Genomic DNA, 13,577 nt, shown 5'->3' with positions numbered 1-13,577 from the left:
TCCCTACACCATCAGGCAGACATTTTTTAGTCTACATTTTCACCAACGGTGTGGGCATTTTGTTAGGTGTTAGGGTCCTGGCTTTATGTAGTTGTCTCAGTTCCGACTCACATGACAGGCTAAAAAATCTCATCTCCTACCTGAAAGGCTCCTAGGACTGACAGATCCTCCAATAGAAGGTAATGGCTCTGACAGTGCTCTTTTTTTTTGTAACCCTGATTGACTTTTTCCTAAAGATTGGACCAGAAACCAGGTGACTACAAAGATTACAAACTTGACAATTTCAGTGTTAGAAATAAATTTTTTTACTGACGTCTCTCTGAAGGACTATGTAACACTGCAGTGAAAAGCATGGGTTTGGGAGTCAGACTGCCTGGATTAAAATGCCAGCTCTACCACTTACAAAACAATATAACTTTAGGCATAAATACTTAATCTCCCCATACCTCAGTTTCCTGATCTGTAAAATACAGACAGTAACAGTACCTACATTACAGGATTGTTGTCAGAATTAAATAAATTTTAGGTGAAAGACACTTAGAACAGCGACTGGCATATATTAAATGCTCAATAAATGTTAGCTACTACTATACAATATAAACTCCATAGACCAAACACTATGTTTTGTTCACTGCTGTATTCCCAGAGCCAACAATAATGCCTGCTACACAGTAGGCACTAAATGTTTGTTGAATGAATAAATGAACAGTCAAGCACAAATTTATTATTAGATGTATTTAAAATACTTATTTGCTCCTAGAGAAAGAGACTATATGTCTAGAGAGAAATATTAAGTCCCAAGTCTAGCCTTGAAATTAAACAATGGGATTGAAAAGCAGACAAATGTCATTTGAGTTCATTTTGATATAAGAAACTTCAGATATTGGAACAATCTTTGATTCCTCATTTCAGTAGTATTCCATGGGAAATCTCTTTTTAGTTTATGGGGTTTTTTTCCCCTTGTATTTTTTACAGATTCAACCAAGTTAGACTTCCAGGAATAAACACCTAATGTAACCTTAGATTTGATTTAATCCCTTTACCTTCTCTTTCCCCAAATACAATCATTTTACGAATGAGGGAGAAGGTCAAGAAGGTAGTACCAAAGGCACAGATATACTGTGCTCAAGGGTACAGATCTTTTGAATTATTTGGCATGGACTGAGGGGAATTATTTTTCTTTTTATTTTTCTTTTTAAAAAAACCCACCAACTAGGGAATTCCTTGGCGGTCCAGTGGTTAGGACTCTGCGCTTCCACTGCAGGGGGCATGGGTTGGATCCCTGGTCAGGGAAACAAGATTCCACATGCCATGTGGCGCAGGCAGAAAAAAACAACCACCACCAAAAAGACCCCACCAACTACTCTTCAGAGATCCCTAGACACCAAATAAAAATGCAGGTAAGGCAAGCTTCTTGCACGTGTCACTTCAAGGCTTGGGCAGTGTGGCAAATGGCTGTGTGTTATAGGGCAAGGAGCTAGATTTCTATCTAAAAAAGATCAAGGCCTGCAAAGGTAAATAAATGCCCTTCCCATCCGTCTTAGCTCATGTAATAAAGCTATTCTAAGAAACAAAACAGAAATTCAGGTCAGTAATCACTGAGCAGATGAGCAGATCATAGGAATCAACAACTCAAAGATGTACTTTAGCATTATTTTCCTCTAAACTACTAGCATTAGTTTTGAAATATAATATGGTAAACAGAGAAGCTCGGTTAATAATGGAAAGAGCACTGGGCTTGCAGTCAGTCCTGGCTCTGCTACTTAGTAGCTGTGTGTCCTTAGGCAAATAAATTAACTTCTCAGTTTTCTTATCTGTAAAACCAAACCTCCATCTCGACTACCTCACAAAATGGCAGTGAGGAATAAATGGGATGTGTATGAACTAGTCTTTAAAATACTGAAGTACCATGGAAATATTAACATAATTGAATGAAGGGTTTCTGGTGTGAAAAATTGGGTAATATATTAATGGAGTTTACACAAAATTAAAACCTATAAAAGCAGCTTGGGACTTCCTTGGTGGTGCAGTGGTTAAGAATCCGCCTGCCAATGCAGGGGGCACGGGGTTCGAGCCCTGGGCCGGGAAGATCCCACATGCCCCTGAGCAACTAAGTCCGTGTGCCACAACTACTGAGCCTGCACTCTAGAGCCCGCGAGCCACAACTACTGAGCCCGGGCACCTAGAGCCTGTGCTCCACAGCAAGAGAAGCCACTGCAATGAAAAGCCCGAGCACCGCAACGAAGAGTATCCCCTGCTCACCACAACTAGAGAAAGCTGGCACGCAGCAACAAAGACCCAAAGCAACGAACACCCAATGTAGCCAAAAATAAAACAAATAAATTTATAAAGAAGAAAGAAAAAAAAAAAAGCGGCATACCCTGATTCCATAGTACTATAGGTAATAGAATATATCTACTTTACTAAAATATTTACCTTTAACATGCTAGAATCTTACTACATTTTTTTAAGAGGTGGAAGGGATCACAGAGAGGATTTAATACAACCTTTTCACTTTAGAGATTTAAAAATGGAGGCACAGAGAGGTAAAACGATTTGCCATAGGTTAAAAGGCCTATGAAAAGAAGATAACTGATATTACATAACTAAGAACATTGAAACTTTTTTTAAATGCCCTTAAAAAAGGAGAATATGACATTGAACAGGCATTAAGATGCTTTTGAGAGCTAAGAAAAGTGTTTATACAAGGGAGAACTGGAGATAGGAAAAAAGAAAAAAGATCTTTATACAGAGCTAACAAAATGTTTAAATAATTAACCACCCCTCTACATTTACCAGTCACTGATTCTTTACTATCTGTATTTAAATATTCTGTTCTCCAGAAGGATACCTCCACAAATTACAGACAAATAATTTGTAAATTTTTATACAAAGGGATATTGCTTTGCAATTCATCTTGAAATCACTTGGCTTCTTCCCCAACTCTTTCTGATGAACTCTTCTGGACAGAAATGTTTATCCTAGGTCAAAAGTATCACTTAACGCTAGTAAGAGAAACTATCTGATCCAAAGTTTCTTACCCATCAAAACTCTTTTTCCCCTCAGGGGACCTGTACAGAGTGTTCACCTTTTTTTCCCCTTTTTCATGACTCACATCTCAGTTAACATCACCTTATGCACTTCTCTACAAAATACACACATTCTTTCATTGAACAAATATTTATTTACTTACTGTGTCTCATGCATTATGCCAAGTGCTTAAGACATAAAGCTGAAAAAATACAACTCCGTTCTTACCCTCAGGGAGCTCATAATCTGGAGAGAGAGCCAGCCTCCTTAACAAAAATACCACGACCACCAGGTAACTGCTGTAACCAAAGTACATACAATGTACAGGGGAGGCAAACAGGAAAGGAGGAACCCAAGGCTGCCTGAGGGTAAATGAAGGCTTCACAAGGAGGTAGGGTTTAAGGGGACATGTTAAGGTTAAATAATCAAGAAGGGCACAGCATCTAGGCTAAAGTAACAGTGTAAGCAAAACTAGAGGCATGATAAACAGCATGTGTGCTCAGTATTACTGAGCAGGAAATGCAACGACTTTTTCTCATAAAATGATTAGCTCATTAAAGAATTACATCTTAAGGGCTTCCCTGGTGACACAGTGGCTGAGAGTCCCCTTGCCGATGCAGGGGACGCGGGTTCGTGCCCCGGTCCGGGAGGACCCCACGTGCCACGAAGCGGCTGGGCCCGTGGGCCATGGCCACTGAGCCTGCACGTCCAGAGCCTGTGCTCCGCAGCGGGAGAGGCCACAGCAGTGAGAGGCCCGCGTAACGCAAAAAAAAAAAAAGGAATTAGATCTTAAGAATCCTAGTATGCTATGCAAAACTATTTGCTGAGCCCCCACTATGTGCTAGATGCTGCCAAGTACACAGGATACAGATCTTTGTAGACCCATTGCTGGCCATATGTACAGCTGCCATCTGAGTTGTGCAGTACAATCTGTGTGGCTGCAGCAGGGCTATAAGACCACTATAAACTAGTGGGGCCTAAACTGCAGGTTCCTTAAGCATAGTGAAGAGTCCACAAATTTACATGCATACCAAGTATGCTCTGTCCACAATAATATCTTGAAATGTACACTTTCAGTGCACAGTAGATGCTGTTAGAATTAAGAGTGCAGTATCACTTTAAAATAATACTTAATTTCTACCAGCCTTTTGGTTTTCTCCCCCAGCTGATGTATTCTAAAAGCATATTCCTGTCACGTGTCTCAAGCTTTTCAATGTTAAAAAGGTATCTAAATGCTAAACACAGAATGCCACCAACATCTGATCCTCTCCAAATGCTTTGTAGAAAGACGATTTGGCAATATGGATCAAGAACCATAAAATTATATATACCCTTTGACATATTCAATAAATATAAATTACTTTTATAATGGAAACAACACTACAAATATTTTAAATGCCTGAATTCAGTTTAGATTCCTACAGTCTCATAGAGTACAGCGAAGCTGTTTGAAATAGCACAGACTTAGGGGTTGGACAAACCTGTGCTTGAATCCTGTTCTGTCACTTATTAGGTATATGACTATAGGAAAGTTACCTGATTTCTCAAAGCCTCAGTTTTCTTAACTGTGCAAAGAGAAAGCATCATCAACCTCATGGAACTGTAAAGATTAATTAGTATATCATCTGATACATTGTGTGCTCACTAAATGTTTGAGATCATGCTCTCTAAATAAATGTCCCAGCATTCAAGAATTTTGCTTTGGGCTTCCCTGGTGGCACAGTGGTTAAGATCTGCCTGCCAACGCAGGGGACATGGGTTCGATCTCTGGACCGGGAAGATCCCACACACTGTGGAGCAACTAAGCCCGTGAGCCACAACTACTGAGCCTGCAGTCTGGAGCCCGCATGCCACAACTACTGAAGCCCGTGCACCTAGAGCCTGTGCTCCACAACAAGAGAAGTCACCACAATGAGAAGCCCGCACACCACAACGAAGAGTAGCCCCCGCTCGCCACAACTAGAGACAGCCTGTGCACAGCAACAAAGACCTAACACAGCCAAAAATAAAAAAACAAAAACAAAAACAAAGTTCTGTAAAAAGAAAAAGAATTTTGTTTTAACATTATTTTCCCATTTTAATTATTAGCATTAAAAATGTCTTTTATTCTATTGCAGATAATGACTATTTCTGCTACTTATTGGTTATACGTTTTTAAGGGTTAGCTTTAGAACCTATGCAAAAAGTAGTGTTCTAGCCAGCATTTCCTAATTCATGGATGATTCAATCATTAAATTCAACATTGATATCTATTTCATTTTGTATATTTAAAAATATTTTTTAATTGAAGTACAGTTGATTTACAATGTTGTACTAATCTCTGCTGTACAGCAAAGTAACTCAGTTATACACATGTAAACACCAATTTGTATATTTTTGGCCATCTAATAAAATAATTATTTAAATTTTTCTCCTGTAAAAACAGAATAGTTGAGAGTATCCAAAAATTTATCCACTGAACATGTGTGAATTAGTGGAAATGAGAAAACTGGCTCCTCATCATATTATAGTCACTCTGTTGTTATAACTTCATCTGAACACAGAACAACACAGTAATTTTAAATTATTTTTATTCTTAGAATGAACTGTTGGTTAAAGACAGGAAACACAAGCTGCACTGATGATGAAATAAGAGTAAATGAGTGCATTTATCTTATCAGGATTCTTAAATGGTACATCAAGGTATCTCAGTATTTTTTTTAAGTATTAAAAAAAGAAATGTGATGATAGTTATATCCACTTTGGATTTTCAGTATTAGAAATAAACTATCCGTACCTCCAATGTTTTATTTGTGGAGACAAGCTTGCAAGCAACAGCCTAGAACCATTCTTTTTATTTTGTCACTTAGAAACAAAACAGAAAAATTATAAAAACCTACTGATTTTTATTGATCCACCCCCTAGAGTAATGAAAATAAACACAAAAGTAAACAAATGGGACCTAATTAAACTTAAAAGCTTTTGCACAGCAAAGGAAACCATAAACAAAACAAACCGACAACCCACAGAATGGGAGAAAATATTTGCAAATGAAGCAACTGACAAGGGATTCATCTCCAGAATATACAAACAGCTCATGCAGCTCAATATCAAAAAAACAAAGAACCCAATCAAAAAATGCGCAGATCTAAATAGATATTTCTCCAAACAAGACATACAGACAACCAAAAAGCACATGAAAAGATGCTCAACATGTCTAATTATTAAAGAAATGCAAATCAAAACTACAATGAGGTATCACCTCGCACCAGTCAGAATGACCATCGTCAGAAAATCTACAGGGCTTCCCTGGCGGCGCAGTGGTTGAGAATCTGCCTGCTAATGCAGGGGACACGGGTTCGAGCCCTGGTCTGGGAGGATCCCACATGCCGTGGAGCAACTAGGCCCGTGAGCCACAACTACTGAGCCTGCGCGTCTGGAGTCTGTGCTCCGCAACAAGAGAGGCCGCGATAGTGAGAGGCCCGCGCACCGTGATGAAGAGAGGCCCCCGTCTGCCACAACTAGAGAAAGCCCTCGCACAGAAAGGAAGACCCAACACAGCAAAAATAAATTAATTAATTAATAAACTCCTACCCCCAACATCTAAAAAAAAAAAATTTACAAACAATAAATGCTGGAGAGGGTGTGGAGAAAAGGGAACCCTCCTACACTGTTGGTGGGAATGTAAATTGGTGCAGCCACTATGGAGAACAGTATGGAGGTTCCTTAAAAAACTAAAAATAGAGTTGCCATATGATCCAGTAATCCCACTCCTGGGCATATATCCAGAGAAAACCATAATTTAAAAAGATACATGTACCCCAATGTTCATTGCAGCACTATTTACAATAGCCAGAACATGGAAGCAACCTAAATGTCCACTGACGAAGGAATGGATAAAGAAGATGTGGTACATATATAAAATGGAATATTACTTAGCCATAAAAAAGAATGAAATAATGCCATCTGCAGCAACATGGATGGACCTAGAGATTGTCACACTGAGTGAAGTAAGTCAGACAGAGAAAGACAAATATCATATAATATCGCTTATAAGTAGAATCTTAAAAAACGGTACAAATGAACTTACTTACGAAAGAGAAACAGAGTCACAGATGTAGAAACCAAACTTATGGTTATCAAGGGGGAAGCAGGGTAGGGGGTTGGGAGATTGCGGTTGACATAAACACACTACTATATATAAAATAGATAACTAATAAGGACCTACTGTATAGCACAGGGAACTCTACTCAATACTCTGTAATGACCTATATGGGAAAAGAATTTTAAAAAGAGTGGATATATGTATGTATAACTGATTCACTTTGTTGTACACCAGAAACTAACACAACATTGTAAATCATCTATAGCCCAATAAAAATTAATTTTAAAAAACCCATGGATTTTTAAAGTAAAAAAAAAGCAAGAATTCCTAATTTAAGGTTAAAAAGTCAGTTCTTATCTATTTTGATGCCATCAGCATAATTAATTTCAATCTACACTGTAATATATATTCATTTAAAAATATGCTTTATCTTATGTTAATGTGTCATTTGTTGAACAGTAATGGCTGAAATTTGTTTTAAGGTATTTTGTTCAGTATATTATTAAATAACCTATATATATAATTCAAAAATAAATATATTAAATATATATATTAAAATTACTCCTTTCTCATATCATACAAAAACTATTTTAAAAAATTAAATAAGGTTGGGAAGTGCTAATTCTCCCTCTATATGACCTAACACATGACCTTTGGGAGACTTACTGTTTGTAAATTAAGGACTTTGGTATGGTAAATTTACCTTGTTTTCATATTCTCATAAATCCTTAAAGGCAGCATAATACATGAAAACCGAGGCCCAGAGAGCAAAATTGCAAAGCTGTTAGGGATTCTATAACTCCTTAGTAATGCCTCTGTGGAAATTTCACTTAGCCAAAAAGTGGTGTGCCAGATCTTCCTATTTCATTTCCCTATACTCTCCTTCCTCCAATTTAAATCATCACCACCACCACCACAAGGTTAGGGTGAAAGTTCACGCACTTCCTTTTCACCCAGACTAGTGCAACAGCTCTTGCCACTCCAAATCATGTTTCATATTGATTTGGAGTGATCATCCTCAAACTCTCTTATGATAATTCCTTCACATCTTTCAAGGTACCCAAGGTTTTTACAATGAGGCCCAAACTCCTGAGCCTATGATTCAAGGTCCTCCATAATTTGACCCTAGGCTCACCTAGTCTTGCATCCTATCACACCCTTAATGCTAGAATCATACATTTCCCTGCATACATCCTTCAGTTTCAGCTTCTATGCTCAAGCTAGTCCCTTCGCCAAGAATGGCTTTCCTTTCCAAACTCTTACCCAATAAAACCCAGAAGTTAAAACTCCAATTCAAATGTCCCTTCTCAACAAAGCCTCCCTGACTTTTTCTGACCCTCCCCAAAGTCATCCATCCATTCAACAAATATTTATTAAGCACTTATTATGCACCAGGTACTATGTAGGTGTTAAAGATACAATATGAGCCAAACAAACACGGTCTCTACCTTCAAAGAGCTAATACTTAGCTCATTGGGTTGCTACGAGGATTAAATGAGATAAAATATGTAAAGCACTTAAAACAGGGCCTACACACAGTCATGTTCAATAAATATTAGCTATTAGTGTTGCTGCCTAACCATACTATTTAAAATAGTTGCCATACACAAATAGATATCACTTTATACCTTACCCTGATTCGTTTCTTCTTAGCATTTACAACTATTCTCATTATACATTTGTTTACTGTCTACCTTCCTTACCCCAAGGGACCATGTCTTTTTTTATTAAACTGCTGTAACCACAATGCCTAGAACATTACCTGGCCCTCAGAAGATAGTCAAAAGCCACTTCTGTATCATTGACTTTTATGGTCTGGGGGTAGAGACAGACATTAACCAAAAAGTCAGAGCAAGAAATACAAAATTACAATTGATGTGTATTCTATGAAAGAGAGTTACATAATGGAGGTGTGTGACTTAGGGCTGTTTGGGAGTTTTTTCTGATGAGTAGGCAGGGCAGTTGGGGTTTCTTTGACTTCCTTGAGCTGAGAACTCCAGGATATGCAGGGTTAACAGGCAAGAGAGAGTACTATCACAGGTCATTCACATGTGCTACTTGTTCTATCTGGTTTTCCACAACACAACTCCTGTAATTTAATCCTTTAGGTTTCTTCCTGAAAGTAGGATCCTTTGGGAAGCCATCCCTAGCTATTCAAAACACATCATAACAATGAAAATTTTGAAAAATATAAAATACAAAGCTTTATAATAATGTTTGGTTCTATTTACTGAGTGCCTACTACACCTGTTACACAAGGAAATTTTTTAAAGTAGCCTCTACGAATAATTCCTAGCTCATAATAAGCTAATATTTTGCCTTCTCTTCACCTCTCCCATACATATACTTTTACACTGTGTGCATGTGTTTTAACAAGTAAGGAAAAATCCAGTTAGTTGGAGACAAAGTCTAAACCATAACCATGTCTAATGTCTTTCTAGTCTCATTTCCTACTACACATCCTCATTCCTGCATGCTTCATGTCACATAAAGGTAATCCTGCTACCTACAATACATCCTAATTACTTTCTACTCACATTCACAACAAAGCATTCTTCCCCTACCCAAAATGATCTATATAAATCCTACTCACCTTTCAGGCCCAGCTCAAACGGCACTTTTGGATCCTAAATACCCAAAAAGGAGTTCATAACTCCCTCTGTACTCATACATTCATTCTCAGTGGGAAGGCTAACACTTCCAAAAATCTAGCCATTTGGTGTTTCTGACGGGACAGCTCTTTATTCTGAAAAGAAGATCATCACATCTTACTAAATTTCCTTTTTGCACCAAAAATAAGATTCTCAAACTCACTCTTTCTGTGTAGTCCACTAGTTGCCTCAAATTTCAGTTCAAGATTATATTTGTCAGACAGGAAAATGAGACCATAAAGTGAAATCATTCAAGCACCTACCTGGCCTGGGCACTGGTAATAACAGGAGTTAAGTAAGGCATAGTCACTGCCTAGAAGAACTCACATTTCAGGGGAAGAAACAGGTTAACATACAATGACAGTGTGATGAGTTGTGAATGTGAAGGGTTGTTGTGGAGTCAGACACTGGAGAATGACAACCTAAAAATGCAGAGTCAGTGAATTAGGGAAAGTTCAACGATTAAATAACTCTATAATAAACCACTTTCCAAAAAAGCAGATGGGGAAAAAACAGAAATTAACTAACCTCTTAGGAGAACATAATTACCAGGACTTCATTTTGACTAGAATGTCTTATTCCTCCCAGAGACCAAAATTTAGATTGCTGCATATAATGGAGCAATGGGTTCATTAAATGAACTGCAAACCATGTGTAACCCAACTCAATGAAAAACCCACTGAAGCTTCAAACAGGCAAGAGAGAGAAACAGGAAGGAGAGAGAAAATTTGCAAATGTAAGGCTCTCCCAACTAAAAGCAGAGAGGGCAAAACAAATGAAGATAATACAAGGTATTAAAGAGACTGTCACAATCTGACTGCCAAGCTTATTTTCGGTCTCCAGATGCTCTAGTCTCTGCCTCCAAACAAAAACCATTTGTTCTGAGTAATAGTAAAGCTTGTAAATAAATATTTTTAAATTTCCCAAACTGTAACTCCACATTAAAAGATATTCAAAAAAAACATTCATTTTAAAACGTTTTAAGTATTTCTGTCAAAAGGCTAGATATCTCATAAGGCCATAGTATGCATGCCGGCCCTCACCCCATGCCTCACTCCATCACTCCAAAACACACTATCACTCAGGTTTTGCATTGACATTAGGTAATAAGGCTTGCAGACTCTCTCCAACACCTCCCATCTCCCTCTTCCCTCTACAAAAAAGAAAAGGAAGAAGAAAGAAAGCCTGCGACCCCCTATCTGCCCGCCCTACAGCTCCTGGGAAGCAATCGTCCTCAAATTGTTCCTGCTTAAACCCTTGAATCCCGTAGAAGGAAATGGGGACAGCTGTGAGAGCGGGGAAGAGAGGACATCCGATAAGGGGGAGAGGAAATGTGGATGGTGGAGGACGAAAAGGAGAAAGGATACTGAGAGGAGAGGGCAGTGGAAATAAAATGGTGAAAGGGGGTAAGAAGCGAGAGCAAAGAGCAGGAGCGAAAAAGAGGGAGGAAAAAGAAGGACGGCGTAGACTTCCCAAAAGAGAGAACAAGGCAAAATGGTAGAGGAGAAATGGAAGGTCGGGTTAAAGGACGAGGAGGAATAGGCAAAGGGGAACGCGAAATAAGCTGTCACTGGGGGTGATTTAAAAAAAGGGTGTCACCGACTGGAGAGAGATTAAGGGGGGTAGGGCTGTCACCCCAGTAGGTGGCCGGAGACCAAGGGGAAGAAGGAGTCGGTCACCGAGGAGGAGGTAACAAGGTGGGGAGGTAAAGGCAGGAGCAGACGGGGCATCAGAGCTGGGGAGGGCAGGGCCGCGGGGGCCAGGGTGGCTGGCGGCTGCGGCTCAGGCAGGCCTCGCTCCCTCACCATGGCTGCGCCGGCCTGGTCCTCGGGCATGCAACCTCTGTCCTGGGCTCCGCGGCGGGCCGGGCCTGAGCCCGCCCCCAGGCTGAACCTGCGCGGGGGCTCCAGGAGGCTCCGACGAACAGCGGCTCCGGGCTTGGCCCAGGCCTCGGCCTCCCTGCCTCACAAGCTGGAAGGGCAGCAGCCGCAGCCGCAGCCGCAGCCCGACCCGGGGCGCAGACTCCGCCCCCGAGGCCCCGCCCCCGCCGCCAGCAGGAGCTTGGCCCCGCCTCCTCTCTCTCACTGCGCAGACTCGGCGGAGGAGTACCAACAATAACCCCCCCACCTGCCCCGCCCCCAATTTCTGGCTTCTCCCCGTCCCAGGCCCTTAAAGGAGCCACACTTACTCAAATAACTAGAGCTTATAAATAAGAGCTTTAGATACACGACGTAACAGGATATTAGAGCTGTCACTCCTTTCGGTCACCTATAGACCCCTGTGCTCTGGTTTATTGTCATTCATTCTTATTGTCATAATTCTTGGTGATTTCAGTTGTTTTAGATGATTCCTCCAATGCCCTAACTTCTCAGGTTCCTTTCCTCTAGGGATCACCCTTGCCTCAGCCTCTCATTTCCTTGTTCATACTTTAGGTCTTCGCATTTCCAGTAACTGTAACTCCTCTATAATTTCAGTTTTAATCACCCAACTCTCCCACCTCAACCTCCTTCCTTTCTAGCTCACTTCCTCTAATACCCAACTCCAGAAACTCTTCAGCTCCACCAAGACTCAGAATCTTACTACCTTTTCACTATTCTTCACACTATCCTATGTCCTCATTTCCTTTCATGAACAGCTTAGCTTCTATGTCCATTATGAAACTCAGTCCTAGGTATTCATCTTCATTTCTCCAGTCCTTCTTTCCTTTCCTTGTACTCACCTGAGGAAACTGTAATCCTGTAGCAAAAGGGGGTAGAGTGGAGGAAAATGCAAAATCATATTGACTGGCCTCCACCTACATTTGATATCATTATCATCAAATAAGCCCTTAATGCTTGGCTATCCTACTACATTTCTGCAGTTTCATCACTCCCCTACCCCACCAGATAACTATTTCATATCTCTCTCTTCAAACTTCCTATACTTCTTTTTTTTAAAATAAATTTATTTATTTTGGGTTGCATTGGGTCTTTGTTGCGGTGTGCGGGCTTCTCTTGTTGCAGAGCATGGGCTCTAGGCACGCAGTCTTCAGTAGTTGTGACACGTGGGCTCAGTAGTTGTGGCTTGCGGGCTCTAGAGCACAGACTCAGTAGTTGTGGCACACAGGCTTAGTTGCTCCGTGGCATGTGGGATCTTCCCGGACCAGGGCTGGAACCCGTGTACCCTGCATTGGCAGGCAGATTCTTAACCACTGCACCACCAGGGAAGCCCCCAATACTTCTCACTTACCTGATGATTTCGCTTCCAATTTACTGTGAAATGAAGCAAACAAAAGAGAACGTCTATAAGTTCCCACCACTACTACCACCACCATGACTTGCAACCTACCTATAACTCTGCTCTGCTTGTAACTCTGCTCCTATACTCTGCCTTCCTTTCCTTACTACAAACGAACTATTTGCCTTTTAGCTAAGGTCAAACCCTCCTCAATTCTTCTCAAACTATGTGCAAAAGGACTTGTTTTCTCCCCACAATTAGCCATAAACCTATATTTTTGTAAAATTCAATAAAAATTACTAGAAAATTAAATTTAAAAACAGACATACAAAATGCAAGCCCAAATATAGATATAGATATAGTTTTTTTTACCCTCCTAACCATTCTTAAGTGTACAGCTCAGTGGCATTAACTACATTCACATTGTTGTGCTACCATAACCACCATTCCAACTCCAGAGCTCTTGTCATCCTGCAAAACTGAAACTCTGTATCCATTAAACAATAACTCCTCATTCCCTCCTCCCACCAGATCCTGACAACAACCATTCTATAATACTTTCTGTCTCTATGAATTTTGACTACTCCAGTCAGATT

General features: G+C 40.2%; 1 protein-coding gene across 2 annotated transcripts in view; it reads right to left on the bottom strand.

Moving 5' to 3' along the window:
• ZYG11B (zyg-11 family member B, cell cycle regulator) overlaps positions 1-11,790 on the bottom strand; it is a 75,491-nt gene extending 63,701 nt beyond the window's left edge. The window contains exon 1 of one of the 2 annotated variants that reach the window (XM_007455047.1): positions 11,571-11,790. In XM_007455047.1, coding sequence (XP_007455109.1) covers positions 11,571-11,600 — 30 coding nt within the window. In that variant the 5' untranslated portion in view covers positions 11,601-11,790. The remainder of the gene's footprint in view (positions 1-11,570) is intronic. The other variant, XM_007455048.1, reaches the window with a different exon arrangement.
• Between the last annotated feature and the right edge of the window lie 1,787 nt (positions 11,791-13,577).

This window comes from Lipotes vexillifer, unplaced genomic scaffold, assembly GCF_000442215.2.
Source record: "Lipotes vexillifer unplaced genomic scaffold, Lipotes_vexillifer_v1.1 scaffold844, whole genome shotgun sequence".
NCBI classification, from domain to species: domain Eukaryota; kingdom Metazoa; phylum Chordata; class Mammalia; order Artiodactyla; family Lipotidae; genus Lipotes; species Lipotes vexillifer.
This window is presented reverse-complemented; position numbering and strand designations above follow the sequence as displayed.